Genomic DNA, 25,556 nt, shown 5'->3' with positions numbered 1-25,556 from the left:
GCTTCGCACCCCCTCCTCGGTCACCTCCTCTGTGACAATCACAGGTGTGCCCTCATTCGCACACCCAACCACGTGCCTCACCACCAATTCCAGCGTGCATTCCCACTCACGCTCTACCATTCCAGGTGTGCATCCTTCCATCCCAGGTGTACATCCTCGCTCACCTGTCACAACTAACTCACGCTCCATGTCACTCTCACTACTTTCACCTCCATTCCTGACAACGCACTCACCCTTACTCTTGACAGCACACTCTTTCCCCATGCACCTGTCCGTCACACACCTTTCTCGCGCACACTCTCCCGTTACACCCTCTGTAACACTCACCACAGGTGGACACTCTTCCTTACTTCTGACAGCGCACTCTTTCCTCATGCACCTGTCCGTCACACACCTTTCTCGCGCACACTCTCCCGTTACACCCTCTGTAACACTCACCACAGGTGGACACTCTTCCTTACTTCTGACAGCGCACTCTTTCCTCATGCACCTGTCCGTCACACACCTTTCTCGCGCACACTCTTGCGCACACTCTCCCGTCACACCCTCTGTAACACTCACCACAGGTGGACACTCTTCCTTACTTCTGACAGCGCACTCTTTCCTCATGCACCTGTCCGTCACACACCTTTCTCGCGCACACTCTTGCGCACACTCTCCCGTCACACCCTCTGTAACACTCACCACCCCGCGCTTCCATGTGCTCCCTCGCACACACGCTACGACCGACTCACTCTCGCCAGCACCCTCACTCCTTGGCACGCACTTTTTCCTCACACACCCCAGAGTCGGACTTTCTCGCACACCTCCTCTTTCGCACACCAGACCTGTCGCACACTTCACCAACGGCCTCTCACGAACACCCGGGTCCATCTCGACCCCCAAGCTCCTTAAATCCCCTGGCGCATCATACGCACGACCATATTGGTCACCACTTACACCGGGTCCTCTTCCTCTTCGCTTCTCCTCCATCACCTGCGAATCCCTCATCCGGTTTATGAGCACATCATCACGATCCAAACACAGACTTTGGACCAATTCTTTTATCTCCTCTTTTATCTCTTTCTTATCCCCTCTCCGTCGCTTCTTAATTTCGCTCATCCCTTCTTCCACTTCTTCTAATTTGTGCTTCACCTCTTTTATTCCCCGGTACGTCTCCTCAAGCTCATCCTCCAAGGCTACCTTGACCGTTTCCATGTGCGTCCTCACCTGCCGGTCCTTCGTCTCCATAACCTCTATCACCTCGTCCAGCCTCGTTGTCAGTCCCTCACGTACCATCTGACATTCCCTCTTTGTCGCTATCAAGTCGTTTTTTATGTCGTTTTGTGTCGCTTTTAACCCTCCTAATACCGCAGTGTTCCTTTGAACCTGCTCCACTAACTCCGTCTGTCCCACCGTCAGCTGCTCCACCTCCTGCGTCAGGTCCTCTATGCCCCCTTGTAACTTTACAGTCCCCTTTCTCACCTCCTTCTCCATGTGCTCCTTACAGTGCCTCACCTCCTCGCGCACTCCTTCGACCTCCTCACTCACTCCTCTTCTGATCTCCTCTCCCATCACTTGCATCTCCTGCCCAGATGCCACCCTCATCTGCTCCATTTCCTCCCTGTGAGCATCCAGTTTGGTTTCTACCCCCATTCTGACCCCCTCTATCTGCTGCTCCATTTGTTTAACTTCCCTTTCCGCTTGGTCCCTCATGTCCCTCAATTTGCCTTCCATACTGTTTTCTAACCCCTCTAACCCATTTTTCACTCCCTCTATCTGATTCTCCTGGGCAGCCATTCTATTTTCTACCCCCATTAACCCATTTTTCACTTCTTTTATCCCGTTGTCTAACCCCTCAAAATTATTGTCTAACTTCCCAAATTTCTTGTCTAACCCCTCACTGGTACCCCTCGCTTCGTCCCTCATTACCCCCATTTGGTTTTCCAATCGCTCACTATTCTTTTCCATAAGGGCCGTCATTTGTATAAAAAAAAGTTCCAATCTTCCCAGCGGCGCTACTTCGGTCGCGGGCACGGTGACCAGCGAGGCGCCATTTTGCGCGCCCGCTTCTTCGTGCGTGACGGCGCTATTTTGCGAACCTGCCGCCCTCACTGCTTCGCTCTCCTCCTGTCCCTCATTTTGGTCCTGGATCGACCCTGCTTCACTCTCCCCTACCGGACCCCAGCCGTCTTGACCCGCCATAGCGCGACTTTCAAAATTCGGGTTTTTATTTTTATTTTTTTGTAAAACACAATCAAATTTCGCTGTTATAATTTCGAGCGCGTAAACGCGCTCCGGGTCCAATCTCACTCCTCGACACCAATTGTTACAGACGTGGCTTGGATGTTATTTACCGAGCGGTTTTATGGTATGACCACGTCTGCACAAGTTACCCGATTGTGCCCGAACGTTGACTAGTCGCGCTATGCTAGACCAATGAAGGAAAAAGAAGACACACGGCTGGAATTAATACGACACGACACCAGGGATACGGTTCTCAAAGGTTGTTATTACAATAATGCGGAAGGTTTAGATTACAGGGACAAGAGGGAAACATAGGAAGGTGGGCACTTAAACACACTTATATTAACCCCAACGGACGACAGATAAACGGGACAAGGCTCACTCACACGGGGTTTGATGGCAAAGAAAGCGGGTAGCGATCGCTCCAAGTGCACCTGGGCTCAGGGCAGGATCACGTACGGTCCAGTTTAAGAGATGCGGTGGAGGTATTGCAGCGCTCGAGGGGTGGCGACTTCTCTCTCCAGGCTGGGGGCGCATCTGACGTCACATCCGGCGCGGGGCCGCGTATATCCGGCGGGGAGTGACACGCCCTCGGCTCGTTAGCTCCGCCTCGTGGAATCGGCACGTTGCTTCTCATTGGGTGCGTGGGGGGGTTACTGGCTCCGCCCCTGACGAGGAGCTGACAGCCAGCCCCTTCGGGGTAACGCCGTGGAGCGTATGGTCATGGCGGGTAACCGAGCCGGTGTGAGGACGCACACTCCCCGCCCCTCTGTTGTTGTAGTCGTAGTTGTAGTTGTAATTGTTGTTGTAGTTGTTGTTATTGTTGTTGTTTGGGGAAGAAGATGGGAGGAGGTATGGGAAAGGTCCTAAACTCACTACTGATGCCATATAATCACATTCTGGTGCAACGAAGAGTCATAATTAATGGAAACGAGGCCTTAACTGACATAGATTAAGAATAACTAGGAAGATGTCCGAAAGTTGGCTACGTGTGGTGCGGTGGACCTGGGCACGACATTTAATGGGGGAATAAGGGGAAGGTCGGCTCTACTGATTGTTATTTACATGCAATGGGACTAGGGAATGGGGGATTGGGGAAAGTTGGGGAGTATTGGAGAAAATAGGGGAATATTTACAAGCGGATATGGAGGCCAAATTCCATATTCGCAACAATATATATATATATATATATATATATATATATATATATATTATTTTGTAGTCTGTAAAATGAAATTGATTTCCAAATGACAAATGTATTTTTGAACCTTTTAAAACTGTTTTGATCACGTGTATATTTTAGGTTGGGAGTCTCAGCTGCTTGAGACTGGTTTCCTGGCCATTTTCATGTGCCCTTTGATGTCCTTGCAGCTGCTGCCTTGCAATACACCACCACCAGCCATGGTCATCTGGGCTTACCGCTGGCTAATATTCCGCATCATGCTGGGAGCAGTTAGTACTCTCACCACAGACCCCAAGTGGTTACAGTTACACTTTTTTGATCCATTCTTCATGTGAAGATTATCACTGCCTCTGTGATCTTGTTTCTTCTTGTTGTTTTGTTATAGTAATTGACGTAAGTCCCACTTAATTGATAATATGAATGGCTCGATTGTAATGTAGTTCCACTAGGGTAGGGAGGGTGGACATATTGGATATCGAGGGTCGCTAGAATTGCCAAATTTGGCACAAGTGAATAATAAAATGTTTATTCTCTGGGCACGTGTGCTTGAAGTTAATTGGCTGAAACGTAGTCTTTGTTTTTCCCTTGCAGGGTCTTATTAAACTCCGAGGGGATAAGTGCTGGCATGACCTCACCTGCATGAAATATCATTATGAGGTAAATGTTTTTGAATTATCTGGTATGGATATGACATGTCAATTGGCATCAGACTGCATGTAATGGTTGCATGCTTTAAGTCTGTACCTTTAACCTTTTTGTTTGCAGATCACTAAAAGAGAATTACACAAATTATACCAAGTTTGATTATCTTAATGGACCCATCATCAGATCACCTTGATTTACCTTTCCCGATTTTCTTCTTCCATTTATTGATGTTCTTTCCAACATTGCTGTCTTAATAAATGCTTCCCACGTATGCAGACACAGCCAGTTCCAAATCCTTTGGCGTACTTCATGCATCAGACACCCATGTGGTTTCATAATTTTGAGGTTCTGGTGAACCACTTCATTGAGTTGGTGGTTCCCTTTTTCCTATTGCTTGGCCGACGTATGCGGATTGCCCATGGCCTTCTTCAGATCCTCTTCCAGGTTAGAGGTCGCATTCTCTTTTCCATTATTGAGGAAACCGTGTTAACCAATAACCAATAACATTTAATTTCACAGCTTTTGTTGAATGTAAACCTCAATATTCACCCCTTCTCCCCCTCCCCCTCCCCATGGCCTACTAATCTAAAAATATACCTTTTGAAGAAATTCATTGTACAGTAATTATTAAGAGTTGAATGACATATTTTAAGAATGGTATATCAACAAAGAATCTTACGTCGGATTGGCTACTCGTCCAGGAATGTACTCTTAGCCAATGAAACTGCTTTGGCATCCCTATGTGCCTCGCGGCCCAAAAGGAATGGTTATCTATCTATAATTCCAGTAATCTCTGTGTGTATGTTTGTATGTTTGTATGTTTGTATGTTTGTATGTATGTATGTATGTATGTTTGTCTGTGACCGCTGTTTCTCGACAACTACCGGTCCGATATACTTTAAACTTGCCAGGTATATTGCTGGGGACCCGAGGATGTGCCTTTTCAAGGTTTGAAATTAATCGGACAAGTAGTTACCGAGCTATGGCGATTTAGCCGTTCGCCGTTCGCTTTGGCGTTGCGAATGGACCAAACCATTTCATGTAAATAGAGGGGGGGGTTCTGTGGTCGTTGCGAATGGACCAAACCATTTCATGTAAATAGAGGGGGGGGGGTTGTCACCGTACTCGCAAGCCGTTCGCCGTTCGCTTTGGCGTTGCGAATGGACCAAACCATTTCATGTAAATAGAGGGGGGGGATATAATTTTAGATATATATATAGTACGGGCATATATATAGTACGGGCATGCCCTAGTATCAACAAAGAAGGTAGTTTACTCGTTATATTTTACACAAGCAAGCCAGTGGGCCCCAGGCCTACTTTTTTGCTTCATTTGTAGCTATAATTTTTTTAATTTTGAAATTTTAAGAATGAGGAAACGGTAAATAATTATTTCATTGCATCGATGTCACTTGCCAGAAGCCAATCATGGTGAAACTACCGTCACACAGCCAATCAGTAGTGTCTTGTGACTTTTCGCCAGGCCACATGAAGCGTAGTTCACACACGAAGCATCGTTTATGCTTGTGTTGTCTGGACATTTATCGATGTGAATAATGAACATGCTTTTGTCCAAATCAAATTGTTTTTGACACTGCACTGCCTGGGTCCATGATTATTAATATGGCACTGTTTTCAACTTTATGTAATCAGTGGTTTGGGAGGAGATGCAAAACTGACACAGACATTGGATATTATTATAATACTAGCGGGGTCACCCGTGGGAATCCCACGGGCATGGATGTGTGTGACATTTCGACATAGAGTTAGATGCTGCACCTGCACATTCAGTTATATAAAATGGTTACTGGCAATTGATCACATCCACAAATGATGTAATCCACACAATTTATGTACTTTACATAACGTTAATAGGAATACATGCCCGTGTAGATGGGAAATACAGTTTGTTTGAAATAAATCACAAATATCAGAAGAAAGTTTTTAAAATTTAGAACTATTCTCACTCAGAGTTAAACATCACCGTAATATTATGCGGTTGCTTCAGCGTTTTCGGTGAATTATATGTCATTCCCATCTACACGGGCATGTATTCCGATTAACGTTATGTAAAGTACATAAATTGTGTGGATTACATCATTTGTGGATGTGATCAATTGCCAGTAACCATTTTATATAACTGTGTGCAGGCGCAGCATCTAACTCAATATGTCGAAATGTCACACACATCCATGCCCAACCGTATCCCTGCTGTATATACATGTGACATGTTGTTGTTGTATGTGTATATATATGTCTGTGTATGTCACACACATTACACCGTATCCCTGCGGTAAGAGCGCAGTGCATGTCACATGTATATACAGTGTATATACACATGCACATGCACATGCACATGTATATACACATATATATATACATGTATATACATATGTCTGTGCATGTCACACACATTACACCGTATCCCTGCGGTAAGAGCGTGACCAAGGGTTGGCGTCAGGAAGGGCATCCGGCCATAAAAACATTGCCTCAAACAGGGAACCATGATTGTCATGGGGCCCGCAAGGCTAACCCCCGCTCTAGCGGGGAAAATGGCCTTAAAACGATCATTCATATTCATTCATTCATCCATGCCCGTGGGATTCCCACCCGTGGGAATCCCACGGGCATGGATGTGTGTGACGAATTTTAAATATATGTCGACTGTTATTTTAGGCGGTGTATTTTCGTTTATCATCATGGCGCGATTTTAAAAAATATATCTCTGCATTTTCCTCTCCAATACCTCCTCACACTTTACACACCCACCGGCCCATGTTTACATACACACACACACACACACACACACACACACACACACACACACACACACACACACGTACAGACACATATACACATATGCACATATGCAAATATGTATACACATATGTATCCACATATACACATATATGCACATTATACACATATATACATCTCCACACACACACACACACACACACACACACACACACACACACACACACACACACATATACACATACACAAAAACAGACACACACACGTACAGACACATATACACACATACACACACACACAGACATATATATATATACACATACAACAACAACATGCATTTTAAGGCCATTTTCCCTGCTAGAGCGGGGGTTAGCCTACATACACATCCACACACATATATACACACACACACGTACACACACGTACACATGTCCCACATGTATATATCCCACATCCCACATGTATATACATGTTTAAAGTGTACGTGCCCTTCCCCCCTCCCCCGCCCGGGAACGCTGGGTCCTTCTGCTGGTAACGAATAAAATAAAAACGAAGAAATATCTCTCGGTTTCATGAAACTCGGTGGAATTGGATGAAATTTGCTCGGTGAATTCACTCGGTGTATTCGGTTCGGCTCGGTTCACTCGGTGTAAAGAAAAAGCGATAATGTCGACATGTTGCTGTCTGTGTCATGTTGGGCGGTGTATGATTCTTGTTGGCTGTTGGGCGGTGTTATGGTGTATTTTAAAAAATATATCTCTGCATTTTCCCGCGTTGCTGACACCGAGTCGTTCTTCATCGACTGTGTCATTCATTTTGGAAATGGAAGTTTCCACGCAACGCATGAATTGTCACGAGTCAAGAGGAAGTGTCTCGTCATCATCAAATGACAAATATATTACATTGTGAAAATTAAAGATTTCAAATAAACCTATTTAAAGTGTACATAACTAATAAAAAAAACGAAGAAATATCTCGGTAATTTCCTGAAACATATTTTACTTCCGGCTTAAACAAGAATGTATCAATTGAATGCAGGTTTATTAGCAACAACGATGAACAATCAATCTGCAAGACAAAGAAAGCGATGGTAGATATTAGAATAAGATAATAGATACAGAATATGCAAATAACAATGCGCAGTATTACACAAGATGAGAACGCAATAGAGAACAGCACCATACAAGAGTTGTCTATCTCCCTTTCCCAAAAACGTTCAATTGTGACACAGAATAGAACGAAACTGGAGACCGAGAAAAAGGATCACATGAGCTTATAATTGATATTCCTCTGAATTGAATCGGGCTGGTGGTTTGATAATTCGCTTCGGGCGGCCCGTCACCACCCGATCAATCGTCGGAGTCCTCTGAGGGCAGTTCGTAATTTCCTGGTCCATTTAGTCTAGTAGGAAGACTAGGTCCACCTGCACCCCCCGGAGATATACTTCTAATCAGTGTTTCTAGATTGGAAAAAATGTGTAGAAAATGACTAGCTATGGCCCCAAGCTGAAAAAATGTCCCACATACCATTTTTATGCAAATTACTGCTGCAAATTTTATGCAAAATTATGCAAATTTTATGCAAATTTTTGATGAGGAGTAGAGTTGAGGGGTCTTTGAGGGCTTCATCGAGGTGCTCTCGGTTGCAAGACTGGGTCATTCTGAGAAGCACAGCAGGGTCAGAGATCATGATGTTCTCCTCCTCAGTGAATCTCTCCATCAACAGCCTCTCCATTGCCTCACACACTGTTTTGAGGCAAAAGAGGGACTTTGCGTAGGCCTTTCCACTGAGAACACCTTTGAGAGATCCACTTGTTACTAGTTGTGCCTCAAAGAGAATCTCTGCATATCCAGAACCACGCATCTTGTGTCCAGTGAGCATCCCGATGTAGTTCATGGATGTGTGGAAGGGTCCAATCGTTACTACATGACTAGCAAATTCATTTGGCCAGCGCCAGATGATGGGAAGGGCTTTCATGCAGACACCCAGATCAAATGTATTCAGGACCCATCTCTGACCCACCTCAGCAGTTGCTGCCTCGGAACGCTTCAGTAGCTCACGAACAACTGCGTTGTCTGTGATCGGTCTGTGCCTGGTGCCTGCATGGCATGGCAATGGCCTGCAGCCTGTGCCTGGGCTAGGGGGTTTCACCTCTGCAACTGGTTCTCCCCCACCCAGCAAATCAACAGTCGACTACTGCACGCCTATCCACCAACCGATCACAGACAACGCAGTTGTTCGTGAGCTACTGAAGCGTTCCGAGGCAGCAACTGCTGAGGTGGGTCAGAGATGGGTCCTGAATACATTTGATCTGGGTGTCTGCATGAAAGCCCTTCCCATCATCTGGCGCTGGCCAAATGAATTTGCTAGTCATGTAGTAACGATTGGACCCTTCCACACATCCATGAACTACATCGGGATGCTCACTGGACACAAGATGCGTGGTTCTGGATATGCAGAGATTCTCTTTGAGGCACAACTAGTAACAAGTGGATCTCTCAAAGGTGTTCTCAGTGGAAAGGCCTACGCAAAGTCCCTCTTTTGCCTCAAAACAGTGTGTGAGGCAATGGAGAGGCTGTTGATGGAGAGATTCACTGAGGAGGAGAACATCATGATCTCTGACCCTGCTGTGCTTCTCAGAATGACCCAGTCTTGCAACCGAGAGCACCTCGATGAAGCCCTCAAAGACCCCTCAACTCTACTCCTCATCAAAAATTTGCATAAAATTTGCATAATTTTGCATAAAATTTGCAGCAGTAATTTGCATAAAAATGGTATGTGGGACATTTTTTCAGCTTGGGGCCATAGCTAGTCATTTTCTACACATTTTTTCCAATCTAGAAACACTGATTAGAAGTATATCTCCGGGGGGTGCAGGGGGACCTAGTCTTCCTACTAGACTAATTGTGGGAGTCTCCGGTGGGTGGTTCACTATCGCCCTGTCCGACGCCGGAGTCCCCTCCAGCTGGTCCATCATCACCCGAACCGTCAAGGGGGCAGAAATAGGCAGTGACCGTGGAGGTGTGGCGGTGGTCTGCACATGTGGTTGGTTAGCGACTCTCGCGGGTGGTGTCATCGCGGTGGTGGAGCGGAGTGTCTGTGATGGTAAGCCCGGCGCAATGACATGTTGGGGTTCACCCTTCTGGGGAGTGGTAACAGGATTGAGACAGACTCTTGGAGCGGCGATGGGTAGGGTACCAGACATTAAGGATTTCGGTACGATTGGCATAACACTTGGCATAACGGTTGGCAGCATGCCACTTTTGCCAGTCGTAGTGGGAGTTGTCATGCTGAAAGGCGTAAAACGTCGCAGGAACTTACGATTCCGGAGAGTGATTCTTCCGGAGCCATCCACCTTGACAACGTATTGATCAAATTGTTTTACCTCAATCACGGTTCCGGTCCGGTCCCATTTTCGTGGTTCCAGGCCGGTCTGGTTCTGGATCCGGACATGGTCCCCGACGGCCAGTGGAGGTAGTTTTGTCGTGTGTTCAGAGAGTCTTTCGATCTCCCTGGCATGCCGAATGCGCAAAGCTTCCTCACGATTGTTGCGTGTTTCCCGCCAGGTGTCCGATGGCAAGTATCTGCCTGGGATGATGGGTATGAAGTCCTTGACTGGCCTCTTGAAGATGACCATGGCTGGAGACAACCCAGTGTCCTGATCCGGTGCATTCCGGTACTGGAGTATTGCACGTTGGAACCGATCAGTGTCTAGTTCACCATTGGAACCAGTGTTATCGGTGATCATTCTTTTCGATGTTTTGACTGCGATCTCGGCACGACAGTTGCTGTGTGGGAAGGCAGTGGATGACAACCGATGGTTAATGCCCCACCGACGCAAGAAGTCTTGGGTGTCATGTGCCGTGAATTCTGGCCCACAGTCAGATGCCAATTCGTCGGGGATACCATAAGTGGCGAAGTTCGACCGCAGACATTTCACTAGGCCTTGTGCCCCGCCAGTTGTTAGCTGAATGATTGGCCAATTAGAGTAACGATCAACGGTGACCAAATAACTCCGACCCTTGTGATGAAAGTAATCTGAACAAACGTACTGGAAAGGGTAGGCAGGTTCAGCTGAGGCTGTAGGTGGAGCGCTTGGTTGCGATGGGGCCATCCGATTGCAGTGTGAGCAGCGATTGCGCATCTCATGAATCTGGGGAGTGATTCCAGGCCAAAAGATCGAGCTGCTGGCCCGGGTGGTCATAGCCGTGACTCCTTGGTGAGCAGCATGAAGATTCTCAAGGACAAGCTTCCGTAGCTTCGGTGGGATGATAATCCTCCCCTTGTAGACCACTATGCCATCAATAGTGTAGAGGTGTTCACGGAAGGGAAAGTATTCCAAAATGGACACAGGGAAATCGTCCCGACTGGCAGGTAGACCCTGCTCAATAGAATTGAGTAACTGCAGCATCTGAGTGTCACTTGCTGTTTCGTCCCGAACATCGTCCCAAGTGACGGACCGCACAGAATCGAGTGTCTTGATGGCTGCCATAGAAATAGCCATTTCCATGCCAGTGTCGTCATCTGTGGTCCACAGCCCAGTCAAGGTGTGCTGTCTTAGTGTAGTCGATGTGGCCACATCCATAATGGAGGAAATGTCATCCACCAGTGGCAGTCGTTCCGATGGTCTAGCACCCGACGGATGTCGTGAAATCGCATCTGGTACGCAGTGTCGTTTTCCCGGGATGTGGATAATTCGGAAACGATATGCTAGGGTCCTTTCTTTCAAGTTGGCAAGCCGCGTGTTATGGATGTCCTCTAATCGTCTGTCACCAAGAAGCTTGATTAAGGGCTTGTGATCGACGGCAATAATCAGGTTCTTGCATCCCAACACAAAATACTTTACTTTTTCCAGGCTGTCCGCCACTGCTAGAGCTTCACCCTCTATCGGAGCATAGCGCGACTCCGCTGCATGGGTGAAGCGGCCTCCAGCAAGGGTGATTTTCCAGCCATCGGGGCAGCACTGTGGGGTTTCACCAGGGCATCTGCAGTGTTTTTGGAGGAGCCAGAAGCCAATCCCATCCTTCGACCAGTCAGTTGCGAGACATGTTGTCCGTTCCTTGTCAAAGATCCGGACCCCATTTGCGACTTCAGATATGATGAGTCGTTTTGATTCTTCGAATAGGGATTGTAGTGTTGCATCCCAGTAGAAGGGGGTGCATGGTTTTAGGAGGTCCCGAAAAGGTCGCATCCTCTCGGTCATGCTGAAGCAGTATGTTACCTGATTGACTAGCCCAAACCAGGAGCGAATGTCAGTAATTGTTTTTGGTGTGGGGAAGTCCTGTATCGCTTGGAGATACCTTTGGCATGGTCGTACACTGTCCATGGTGATCTCGAATCCAGCGAATTCGACCGTGTCCTGACCAAAATGGAATTTCGTCGGATTTTGCGTAATCCCATTACGGCCGCACAGGTCGAGCCAGTTGCATGTCTGAAAAAAGCTCTCTTCCAATGTGTCGCTCCACATGATGGTATCATCAATACATTTGGACTTGTTTTTGAAGTCCGATACAATTTCGTCAAATCGTCTGGAGTATCCATCACCTGAAGCGATGTAACCTTGGGGAGTGGTGCAGTAATGGTATCGGCCCCATGGTGTGATGAACGTTGTCAGATGGCGGTCACATTCTCTGATTGGAACGCTGTGATAGCCATTCCAGGCGTCTGTTACCGTCTTTTTGGTGTTATGTGGCACTGCCATTGCTTGATGGAAGGGTGACTGGGTGTGGTGGGTCTCACGTGTGCAGTGCGCATTCAGTGGTTGCAGATCAACTGTCCTCCGTGGGGTCCCATCCTTCTTTGGACAGACGACCATTCTGCTGCACCATGTCACTGGTTCACCAATTGGCACCGGTTCCAGAACCCCTAACCTGATGTCGCGATCGATACCAGCCTTGACTTCTGCCTGCCAGTGTAAGGGGACAGGCACTGGGGTGTGCACCGCTTTTGGTGTTGCCTCGGGGTCAACCATCAGTGTGAGAGGCGGACCTTCCATGTGGGGTAGTGGCTGGTGTTCGCAGACATTGAATGTGCTGCTTTTGTAGTACTCCAGTAGCCATTTCTCCAGCCTCTCTCGGTTCTCGTCAGTGGCCGGAAATGGGATAGATGTAGGCAGTGTAGGGGGAAGCGATCTTTCCGGGCAGTTACAATTTGCATCGATAACTGCTGCCACTGCAGCACCAACTGTGTTGGATTCGCCAATGGTTGGGAAGCTACTAGACACGAGGCCTAGATCGACGCATGCTTCACGACTGAGATACATGTTCCGTGTGTCAGGTGAGATGTAGCAGATTTGTCGGGTTTCAATAATGTCGCCATTGGCTGTGCGACCAGACAGGTGTAGGAGCATGGCGCCGATAATCCGGACCCTTCCACTGTTAACAGCATTCATCTTCAGGTTGACAGGTAACAGGTCTTCATTACGCAGCCCGAGTTTGTGGAAAATATTAAGTCCTGTGAGGCAGCTTTGACAGCCAGTGTCGGCCATGGCCTGGAGCCTGGCCGATTTTGGTCGGGATGACAGTGGCTGGCCGAAATGGTCATAAGATTCCTTATCGATCCGTGCTATGAGTTTTATGTACGGCTGTGGTTGAGACTTCTTCTTGGTCCAGCCAGAGAGGTGGTCAAATATATGGTGGTCGAGGTGTAGTGGAGTTGACAAGGTGGCCATGGCCCTTTTAATTTGCGGCTTCCAAATGGCCGTTTCTCGTTCCGTGACAGAGCAGAGGAGATCGTGGACCTGGCTGCTTTCTTCCACATCATGAGCATCCATTGATTTGTCCGTAGGTTTGTTGTCCGCCTTTTTCGTGCCTCCCCGGCAGACATGTGCAAAATGGCCGCGAGTGGCGCATTTACTGCATGTTTTCCCGTAGGCATTGCAGAATTGACGCCTTTGGTCGATGTTCGGCTGTTTGCCATGACCAGTTTTGCCGCAATAACTACAAATGGCCGCCTGCTTGTCGGTAGTGATCAGGGCTCTTTTGTTCTTCCAGATTTTGTATTGGCTTGCGCCATGAGCGCCTTCACTATCGAGCAAGGCATTCTGGGAACGTTTCCCTGCTTCCTTGGCCTCGACGAAAATAAGAACTTCCTCCAAGCTCATGTTCTGATTTTGATCGCCGAGAATGTCCTGTTGTATATCTTGATCGGCGAGTCCCCGACATAGGACATCGCGAACCATGTCCTTGGTGTAGTTGACATCAGTAGGGGGATTGCATGAGCATACAACAGAAAACTTGCAGATCTCAGCTTGACCAGCCAGACGGGCTGCGTAGGTACGAATTGGTTCTTCTCGGTCCTGTCGCATGTTGTGGAGGTTTACGCGGGACACCATGGTATTCTCCTCTCGGACAGCAAGGGACCGAATGGCTTGTAGTATAGCTGCCTCGTCCTTGATTTCAATGCGTGGGTTGCTGCGGTGGAGGTCACGTCGTAGGTTATCATCACAACATTCAAGGAGTTGAACGCGAACATCATTGCCGATTATCTGGGTCGCTGCCTTGTAACCATCCCATCTTCTGGTGAAATATTGCCAATCTTCGCTGGTACCGCCGGTTTGGATACGAGGACGGCTGACTTTGTCCGGTTTGGCTGGTGCAATGGACGTGTGAGTCATGGCGTGGATGGAGAGCTGGATAGCAGCAACGGCATTGTCAGTGCTGTCAGGAACGTAGACACAGCTCGGGAAGGGGCAGACTGCAGCAGGCATCTTCAGATGAGTTGATTGTTCATAAACAAGAATGTATCAATTGAATGCAGGTTTATTAGCAACAACGATGAACAATCAATCTGCAAGACAAAGAAAGCGATGGTAGATATTAGAATAAGATAATAGATACAGAATATGCAAATAACAATGCGCAGTATTACACAAGATGAGAACGCAATAGAGAACAGCACCATACAAGAGTTGTCTACGGCTAATAACGTTGAATGAAATAAAAACGAAGAAATATATGTCGGCATCATTGTTGACGTTTTTGTGACGACTGTCATCAAACGAAAACGTAATATATCTTAACGGAAAAGCAAAAGCGAATTTTTAATATATATCGACACATTGCCGTCGGTGTCATGTTGGGCGGTGTATGATACACCATGACGCGATTTTAAAAAATATATCTGCATTTTCCCGCGTGTGTGGAATGTTTGTGGAAAATTAAAGATTTCAAATAAACCTATTTAAAGTGTATGCGCACATAACTAATAAAAAAAACGAAGAAATATCTCGGTAATTTCCTGAAACATATTTTACTTCCGGCTAATAATGTTGAATGAAATAAAAACGAAGAAATATATGTCGGCATCATTGTTGACGTTTTTGTGACGACTGTCATCAAACGAAAAAGTAATATATCTTAACGGAAAAGCAAAAGCGAATTTTTAATATATATCGACACATTGCCGTCGGTGTCATGTTGGGCGGTGTATGATACACCATGACGCGATTTAAAAAAATATATCTCTGCATTTTCCCGCGTGTGTGGAATGTTTGTGGAAAATTAAAGATTTCAAATATACCTATTTAAAGTGTATGCGCACATAACTAATAAAAAAAACGAAGAAATATCTCGGTAATTTCCTGAAACATATTTTACTTCCGGCTAATAATGTTGAATGAAATAAAAACGAAGAAATATATGTCGGCATCATTGTTGACGTTTTTGTGACGACTGTCATCAAACGAAAAAGTAATATATCTTAACGGAAAAGCAAAAGCGAATTTTTAATATATATTGACACGTTGCCGTCGGTGTCATGTTGGGCGGTGTATGATACACCATGACGCGATTTTAAAAAATATATCTCTGCATTTTCCCGCGTGTGTGGAATGTTCTCAATTATTGCTGACACCGAGTCTGAAACCATCGATAAAAATGAAATCATATGGTGAGTTAGATTGGAGATAAAGGCGTGAGAGAGACTCAATGGCCTTGAAGTTGCAGGCGTTTGAGAATTCATTCGTTCTATAAACGGCAACTTTTATCGGATTTTCTTCCCGTTTTTTTTCAACCGAGTCTAAAACTATGTTAGCGACTGTGAAAAATGAAATGATATATCGAATTTGATTTGAAATAAAACTGGGAGAGAGAGCAAGACACCACGGGCCTACAAAACAGGCCCTTAAGCTATGCGAGTTAATAAAATGGTGGATATTTGTTTATAATTATATGAAGCCACTCCCAGAATGGGTGGAGCTATGGGTGGAGCTATGGGTGGAGCTATGGGTGGAGCTACCCTGCAAACCGAGTAAGCCACACCCCGGACAGACACCCAACAGACAGAATCATCTACGGCTATTATAATATAGATTATATAGATATTATCACCATTGATTAAAAGCATTCCCAAGAAATACAAGTACATATTCTCATTCGCCCCAAAATTATTTATCTCTGACAGTGAGCAACTGAATTTGTTCTGTGATTTAAAATTAATTAATTAATTTAATTTATTGTTTATTATTTAATTTAATTTATTTAATTTTAATTTATTGTGGTTTAAAATTAAGATTTTCCCTGTGTCTGTCCAATCATGTTCCTCCCTCAACAGCCTCAACGTTGCACGTCACCATCACCATCTCATGTTGGCTCCCATTTCCATTGATTTTATCTTTGTAATTACCTCCGCTCCTGAAGGTGGACGCAGGTTATGTTTTCACCCCTGTCTGTCTGTTTGTCTGTCTGTTTGTCTCTCTCTCTGTCTGTCTGTCTGTCTGCCTGTGAGCAGGATATCTCAAAAAGTTAGGTACAAATTCACATGAAACTTGGTGGACAGGTTGGCTGTGTGACAAGGACGAATTGAAGATCTGGATCCGGATCCGGATCCGAGAATTGAAAAATTTCTTTTAATTGATTCTTCATCATCGAGAGATGTGGCCAAACGATAAATAACATATTTCAAAAAGTTGTGGACGGATTATAACAAAACTTGGTGGATGAGTTGGGTAGGTAACAAGAAAAAGCCGATTAGAGATGCAGATCTGGCCTATCAGTGGGATACAAAACGTAAACTGTTTGGCCTGGCGGAGGTGTGCGCTCTACCGAATGCTGTTCTAGTTCCTGATAACTCTGTCATACCCCGTCTTTAATTCTAAGGTTGTTTGCTGACTTTCCATTTGTTCTTTTATTCCCTCCTCTGTAAATCTAAAACATATGGGCAATACCCCTGGTGCCTACCTGGTAGAATAAACAGTATACCACACTGAGTAAAGGTATTTTAAAACAATTTCAATGGTTGCTAGAAGACAGCGCAGCATGTGAAATCATACAAACATAATCATAAGACTTTAAACAAACAAACAAAAAAATACCTATTTTGGGGGGCAACACCCAAACACCCCAGTAGACCCCTAAAGGGGCAGATTTTTTTAAAATGCTGTGAACAAACGTCAGTACATCACGGGTGATGAAGATTGTGGTCAAGTTTCATCAAAATTGTGTGTGTAGTTTCTGAGAAAAAAGCAAATTCCTATTTTGGGGGTCAAACCTGGATCCACTTTGACCCCCAGTAAAACCCCTTAGACCCCGATGTTTTCAATGCCATGAATAAACTTTAGTCACAACACAAATAATATCATTTGTGCCAAGTTTGGTCACAATCCCTTCAGCGGTTTCGGAGAAGAAGTTGCAAGTGTTTACAGACTGACGGACTGACAACGCACCATCGCATAAGCTTTCCTGAACTTTGATCCAGGTGAGCTAACCATGGACATCCTGGTTCATGGACACCTTCTGTCATTTTGCTCCTCCATGAGCCTTGACTGTAAAAAAAAAAAAAAATTAGAGTCTTAATTTTTCACACCAGATCTGAGGACATAATTTGGCAGAGGAATTATTTTTTCACAAGAAATGATTCATTGAAATAAATGTGAGTTTATCGATATGGAATGTGGCTTGAGTCCCTGGGCAATTGTTATTATCCCATTTGCAATCCTTCTGACCACTCTTTACATGCTGGAATTATCACCTTACTGGAAATGTTAAAATGGCTGCTTTTGCTCAAAGTATCAGAATTTATTTTTGTCTACTGAAGTTGAGGCTCATGGAAGAGTGAAATGGCAGAGGTCAACATACTGATATAGGGTACAAGGTATACAGGTGGACTAAAACTAGCTAATGCTGTCCATTACAAGAAAGGGAAAGACGGATAAAAAGGGAATAGGGGATGAGCGACAATATGAAGACTCAGGAGTTGGTATGAGAGAACCCATAATATGTCGCTGAGCTGGAGGCTTTAACGGACTGGAGGGTAGATTATCAGACAGATTCAGGAATAGTTGTAATAATCTGGTTTTGTTTTACTACAATATGTCTTTGAAATACAATTGTTGCCAAAAATAATAAACAAGATTGAAATTGTACAAATTATGCCTTCGCGTGGCAATTACTGTATTTCATTCAGTAAAGCCGATTGTAATATTTTCTTAAATTCTCTTTTTATCTGTGGAAGGTTCTGTTAATTCTCAGCGGGAATTTGAGTTTCCTCAACTGGGTCACCATCGTTCCCTGCATTGCCAGTTTTGATGATCCAGTTCTTGCACCGCTATTCAGCACAGCTACACGTACTGCGGCAGCTCAAGTTCAGGCGAAACACAAAGGGCAGCATCCAGGCTTTTGTATGTCCAATTATTTGTCAATGGTATTATACATTGTGCTTTTATGAGATATATTGTACTCTAATCGGATTGAATGCAGAAAGAGATCATTCATTGTAATACATTTCATGTTGTGTTTCTATTAAGGGTGCCGGGTCAGGCAAGGCCTCCATTTAGCTCTTGGTCTCCTCATTGCTTACTTGAGCATTCCTGTCATTCAAAACCTTCTTAGTGCCCGTCAGCACATGAACACCTCCTTCGACCCTCTTCGCATTGTCAACACTTACGGAGCATTCGGAACGTACGTACTGTCTATCACATCTGCTGTCTGTGAGAATCTTCCTACTTTAAACTTCCAGCTCCAGTCACGATAGGAGATTGATGTGAGGTTTCCTGATGACTTTTGATTAGGGGGATGATTGTGAGCAAGAGTAACCTGAATTTCCAGTTTACAATTTATAGTAGTCGATAGCCAATCTTGGACTAGACAGAGCAAAAGTGAAGTACCATTCCTCTGAGCTGTCCTTTCAGGCCATTATTCTCATCATTACATCAGTGTTATTTACCATATTTCAAGTGCTTTGACATACAATATTTCAAACTTGTTTACCCCATCCAGGTGTCCATCATTCTGACCAAATACTACCTGTCGTTGAATTCTAGGAGATATTTAAAAAGAATTGACTTGATCTACTTGTTACCCTCACCAGAGGAGAGGTTATTGCATTTGGGTCCGTTTCTTTGTCCGTTTGTCTGTCTGTCTGTTTGTCTGCACAGAACGTGATTATGCTTTTCTCTGCTACCGTTGGTCTGATTTCCAAGAAATTTTCACCATATAATAGGAGCGCATCCTCCTGTATAATTTCTTATGATAATTATGACGTCATAGGTCACGTGGTACGGGCGCCATCTTGGAAAAACCAAAAAACTTTGTTCTTCTATATCTGCGAAACCAATACATGGAAAAAATTGAAACATGGCTCATTGTCAAGTACTCCTCATGGGGAACAACATATATTCATGATGATGTCATCAGTGCCTTCATTATGATGTCATGATTAGACAGGTAGAACGATTGATCCGATCAGTTTGAAATTTCTTGAGCATGATCTACACAAACATTGTATGGGAGAATTAAATTGATGACATCATCGATCACGTGGTTCAGCAGCCATATTGGATTTAACATAAATCAACGTCAATAAACCACACAAACACAGCATCTAATAAACACCACACAAAATAGACCACACAAATCCGTCTTGGTGAGGGTCTGCAATCTCTGATTGCTCTTTCTTCTTTTATTTGCTAACGAATGATCTATTCAATAAGATGGCAAATGTATAAATACCTCACATTCCCTTTAAGATTTTGGCCCTTGCATCACTACAACATAAAACTACTTTCTCAGGGTGACCAAGGAGCGGACAGAGGTGATCTTGCAGGGCACAGCAAGCGCTGATCCCAAAGGAGTGTCTGTTGTGTGGGAAGAGTACGAGTTCAAGTGTAAGCCGGGGTCTTTGAAACGTCGACCTTGCTTGATCTCGCCCTACCATTACCGCTTGGATTGGCTCATGTGGTTTGCTGCTTTTCAGGTAACACTTGCTCATAGAGATTGTATTTTTATCTACTTTGGCAGGAAAAGCCACAGCAACCGTTAATAATACGAATGATGTCCTTTATCTGCTTTTAATTCAAAATTGCAGGTGGTTACTCATGTGTTTGAGCATTTCAATGGTTCATGTAATGGAAGTGTCGACAATACAGGGTGTTTATGAAGTCTCTATCTATTTCAGAGAAATAACGGGTAACTAAATAGATACGGACTTTATAAACACCCTGTATTGTTAATAGCTTGGGCAGAGGACTATTAAAATAATGATAAAGAAAATCATCTCTTCTGTTAAGGAGAATATAAAATACAGAATAATACTTTATATTATATGGTGCTATTGTTTTCACCACATTCAAAAGTGAAATGTCAAATGTGTGCAGAATATAAGTGTGAGACAAAAACGATGGTGTTTGTTAATGTGGTTACAATGAACGGTCTTATTCATTCATTTTCCTGTTGTTTTTCTGGGCAGTGGTTAATTGGGATTGTTTAACCTCACACAGACATACGAACAGAACGAGTGGTTGGTACACCTGGTGGGTAAACTTCTCATAAACGACAACGCCACACTTGACCTCATGGATCACAACCCTTTTCATGGTCGTTATCCCCCGAGGTGAGGGCTTCTGCTGCCCAATAATGCATTCCGTTTGAGTACTATTCGATTTTTACTATGTGTCTGGTTTATCTGACTTTCTGAAATCGTTTTCCTGTATGATTGTCCAGGTGGGTTCGTGCCGAGCACTTCCGTTACCAATTCAGCCATCCAGGTAGGAAAAATGCAGCAACTGGAAAGTGGTGGATCCGGAAGCGCATTGGTGGATACCTCCCTCCTGTTAACCTCGAAATATTGGCACCGTATTTCCGCTCACATGGATGGAATCTTCCAGAGAGACTTTGAGTCTCAGAATGGAATGCTCATGTATCCTCAGGACGATTTTTGTTGTTGTTTTTCCAAGTTAATGTGACCGAGCCAGCATTGCTCTCTTTGCTCCTGATGGGAATTAGTTGAGGTGCGACTATCTCTAAAGGAGCCGTCCATGTGAATTGGATTGCCTTCCACCTGATAATGCCAATTAGTTTGTCTTTTTATGGTATTGGTGGCAGATCATGTGATAAACCCCAATATTTTAGCACTCATCTCATATTTGGGAAATTGAGGTCCCAGAGGCAGGGGTTCTCCAATGCTGATAAAAAATAATCTTATTTTAGAGGAATTTTGCAATAGCTGTATCTTCAGAACTATTTGAGAGATACTCACAAAAATTACTGTGTGCTGCTCGACAACTTTACGTAGACCACAAACCTATTAGAGATATATTATGTCAGGCCAGGATTTTCAATGCCAATGAGACAAATGGCTTCTACACTTAAATTGTGACATTAAAGAGACATGAGAACCGGTAGCTTCCATAAAAGCTTGAGCTATTAACTTCCCTGATCATTTATTATAATACTCAAGAGATTGACACCCTGAGTGACAATGTTGGTGGATGACTGGATTATATTCACTCGCAAATAACCCATCTTCATGGACGGGTTAATACCCCCACTGTTAGGGTTCATGTCATGGTTAAAGAGTCCGCTCTGAGTCTAGGAGGAGGTTCAAATGGGGCCAAATCATTCTACCAACCACCTTTAGAGGCCATTTTCCCCACATAGCAGGGGTTGGACTTTTTGGGGCACCGTGTTCCCCTTTTTGAAGCAATGTTTTATGGCCGGATGCTCTTCCTGCCACCAACCCTGTTAGTCACCTCTTGCGACACACAGGGAATTATCAGTGAACTGGTACTCAATTTGCCGACCTCGGAAGGATGAATGACAGGCTGAGTCAACCCCCTTGGCGTTAATTCAGCGATTGACCGGGATTCGAACCCAGGATCCTAGGATCCCAAGCCGGCACCCTAACTGCTAAGCCAACACCAGGCTGGCCAAATCATACGAAAGACTTTTAAAATGGTACGTGCTACATCCTTGCTTGACAATCAGCATTTAGAGCATATGAGAAACCACCAAGGATAGAGTTCATCAAAGGATAGAGATGCTCTCCAAGGACAGAGCATGTACAAACAACGCTTGGAAGGGAATGGCAATCCACACAGTATAACCCTTGCCATGAAACTGCTTCAGCAGCAAGACCCTATGTAAAGAGTACAGCACATCATCAAAACGAATTAGGACTTATGACGTATAATACGGCTTCCATCAGGTGATAGCATTTGATGCATATTTACATAGACAAAATTTGGGTCCTCCTCCCACCCTGACCCCATGGTACTATGATCTCTTTTATACCCACTAAAACCTTCCCATGCATCACATGAGCGAACCCACCAGTTGGCAACTCATTCTGTCCAACGTTTCAAGAGGAGTGCATATTCGTCAAACAAACAGACACTTCTCCAATTTTATTGTTCCAGGTTGGGGTCTTCAGAGACCAACCCGTCATCCCAGCAAAGTGGCTAAGGGAAGAAAAGATCTCCGCTACCAATGGATCAATGAAATCGCGAATCGGCGTCTAACGACCCAACAACTGCAGCTAAAATGACATCAAGATCACCGCCGGATGTAGTTGGCGAGCGATTATTTAAAATGCACATGTAAGTGCGCATCCAATTTTCCGGCCAAGCAGATTATAATGTCAATCACTATGAAAATCTGTAGAATCCCGTTTCTTAATGGCCACATAGGTTGTGCAACAATAATTATGTTTATTCCAATAATTGAGGGGAGAAGAACAACGTGACACATGTCAGCAAGCAATAATAAACAATTATTATGCCTTTCGTACACACCATACCAACGGCAAACATAAGTATGCCATATATATTTTCATAGCGGAACCGGGACAGAGAACGAGCAAGAGTCAATAAAGAGGCGTTCGGCCTGCAACTTCCAGCTCCATGCGTGCTCTCATGACTGCATGTCCTCCAGGGATATACATATTCCCAATGATGTCTTAGGCCTTATCCATAACAATATATAGTATGACAATGTAACTGGATAAATAAAGCTATGATTATTTCCTTTTGACTTGTGTACAACTGTTTTTACTACTGGAATTGGACAAATGGAAATAATGACATGTCCATTTGGTAAATGTTGGAATAAATAATAAAATATGATTATTCCATTGTTATCGAAGTCACAAATCATCTTTCGTTTATCAACAGCTTCATATTGTTATTATTATTAGCTCACCTGGAGCGACTTTCAAGGGAGCTTATGCGATGGCGCGTTGTCTGTCTGTCAGTCTGTCCGTCAGTCCGTCTGTAAACACTTGAAACTTCTTCTCTGAAACCGCTGAAGAATCATTGGAATCTCCTGCGATGAAGCCTTCTCCAAGGGCCTTTCACTCACTCACCGCAGGCAGGTTGGTGGTCTTTCCGTCTTCTACCGACTCCTCTCTGGCCTTGCCCCTCCAGCTCTCTCTGGGCTCTGTCCCTCAAATATTCCTACAGGTCGCACAAGATCTGCCTGCAACCCTCTTTTGGTTAAACTGCGAAAATCAAAACTCTCTGCTCACCTTCACTCCTTCATTCCTCTTTTCTCCCGCCTCTGGAACAAACTCCCTCACTCTATTCAATCCCACTCCACCCTCCAGGTCTTTAAAACAGCTGTTCACCACCATCTCTTATCTTCCCCCTTCCAAAACCTTGATCTTTTCTACCCCCGCTAATTTCACCCCAAATCCACTTTTTTGAAATACCAACTTCTGTCCTGGAAGTCCTTTGTGTCCTTGTGTTTTATACTTCTTCCACCCCCCCCCCCCCTTCCCACGCCTCCTCCCCCCAAGCCCTCTCCCTCCCACACATCTCCCTGCTCTCAAATGTTGTGTTTGTGTGCTTCCCCTTCTCTCCCCATCTTGTCTTCCGCTCCCTCTTTTTATATATCTTGTTTGTCTGGTTGATTTGTTTGTGAAATAAATGTTAGCTCTTTCACGAGCCTCGATTCTGTATACAAAAAAGAGATTGCGACCAAATTTAGCACAAATGATATTTGTTGTGTTGTGACTAAAGTTTGTACACGGCATTAAAATACATCAGAGTCTAAGGGGGTCTACCGGGGGTCAAAGTGGATCCCGGTTTGACCCTCCCCCTACCCCCCCCCCCCCCCCCAAAATAGGAATTTGCTTTTTCCTCTCTGAAACTACACACACTATTTTGATGAAACTTGACCACAACCTTCATCACTCATGATGTACCAATGTTTGTTCAAGGCATTGGAAAAATTGGGGTCTGAGGAGATAAATGGGGTGGGAGGAGGGGGCGGGTGGATTTTCCCCCAAAATAGGTATTTTTGTTTGTTTGTTTGTTTAAAGTCTTATGATTATGTTAGTATGATTCTACATGCTTCCCTATCTTCTAGCAAGCATGGAAATTGGTTTAAAATACCTTTAGTCAGTGCAGTATACTGTTTATTCTACCAGGTGAGCACCAGGGGTATTGCCCCGATGTTTACTATGATGTACATGTGTTGAAGATTGAGTGGAGCTTCTGTGGATAGTTAAAGGCTAATAAGCAAATATAAACAAACAGGAATGCAGAAAAACGTGTGTACACAATTTGTAACTCTTTCCTAATCAATAACTGTTATGTAATTATTTTCAAAACCAGTATCTTGGTTTAAATCAGATGAAAGGATGTATAAAAAAAGGAAAGACAATGGAAAGTACAACAGGACAGAAGTATAAGATGGAAACTTAAGCTGAAATTTCATTGGTCCATGGCAGGAATGTGGTGATAAATAATAACCCATATATAAATCATTGTGAATAATCACTTTCCTGATTACACAATTGTTAAAGTAGATTGGAGCAATTTCTTCATTAGTTGTTCTTATTTTGTTCTTTGAATAACAAGTATAACAAGTCTGTCTTCTCCCGACCCCTCTCCGGCCTTGCTCCCCCTGCTCTGTCTATGCTTTGTCCCCCAAATATTCCTGCAGGACGCCCAAGATCTGCCAGCAACCCTCTTATGGTGAAACTACCAAAATCTAGGCTCTCTGCTCACCTTCACTCTTTCATTCCCCTTTTCTCCCGCTTCTGGAACAAACTCCCCCACTCCCTTCAATCCCACTCCTCCTCCAGGTCTTTAAAACAGCTGTTCACCACCATCTCTTTTCTTCCCCCATCCAAAACCTTGATCTTTTCTACCCCCGTTAATTCACCACAGATCCACTTTTTTGAAATATCGGCTTCTTTCCTGGATGTCCTAGCAGTGTACATGTGTTTTATACCCCCTCCCGCCCCTCCACCCCCTTTCCGTGCCTCCCCCCCCCAAGCCCTCTCCCTCCCACAGATCTCCCGATGTCCCTGCTCTCAAATGTTGTACTTGTGTGCTTCCCTCTCTCTCCCCATCTTGTCTCCCGCTCCCTTTATCTTGTGTTTTATGTGTCAGTTTATCTTTTTGTGATTAATGTTAGCTCTTACACCAGCCTCGATCTTGTATACCAAAAAAAAAAAGTTGCAGACCCTCGCCAGGATGTGTTTGTAGTTTGTGTGGTGTTTATTAGATGCTGTGTTTGTTCGGTTTA

General features: G+C 44.5%; 1 protein-coding gene across 5 annotated transcripts in view; it reads left to right on the top strand.

Annotated features, from left to right (window-relative positions):
- Nucleotides 1-23,160, top strand: part of LMF1 (lipase maturation factor 1) — a 52,089-nt gene extending 28,929 nt beyond the window's left edge. For 3 of the 5 annotated variants that reach the window (XM_068129052.2, XM_068129059.2, XM_068129067.2), the window contains 8 exons: nucleotides 3,530-3,678; nucleotides 4,001-4,066; nucleotides 4,331-4,498; nucleotides 18,262-18,427; nucleotides 18,554-18,707; nucleotides 19,818-20,001; nucleotides 20,525-20,637; nucleotides 20,748-23,160. In XM_068129052.2, coding sequence (XP_067985153.2) covers nucleotides 3,530-3,678; nucleotides 4,001-4,066; nucleotides 4,331-4,498; nucleotides 18,262-18,427; nucleotides 18,554-18,707; nucleotides 19,818-20,001; nucleotides 20,525-20,637; nucleotides 20,748-20,922 — 1,175 coding nt within the window. In that variant the 3' untranslated portion in view covers nucleotides 20,923-23,160. The remainder of the gene's footprint in view (nucleotides 1-3,529; nucleotides 3,679-4,000; nucleotides 4,067-4,330; nucleotides 4,499-18,261; nucleotides 18,428-18,553; nucleotides 18,708-19,817; nucleotides 20,002-20,524; nucleotides 20,638-20,747) is intronic. The other 2 variants (XM_078785424.1, XM_078785420.1) reach the window with 1 other exon arrangement.
- Nucleotides 23,161-25,556: the final 2,396 nt, after the last annotated feature.

The sequence above is a fragment of the Myxine glutinosa genome, chromosome 1 (assembly GCF_964187855.1).
Source record: "Myxine glutinosa chromosome 1, kmMyxGlut1.1, whole genome shotgun sequence".
NCBI lineage: Eukaryota > Metazoa > Chordata > Myxini > Myxiniformes > Myxinidae > Myxine > Myxine glutinosa.
This window is presented reverse-complemented; position numbering and strand designations above follow the sequence as displayed.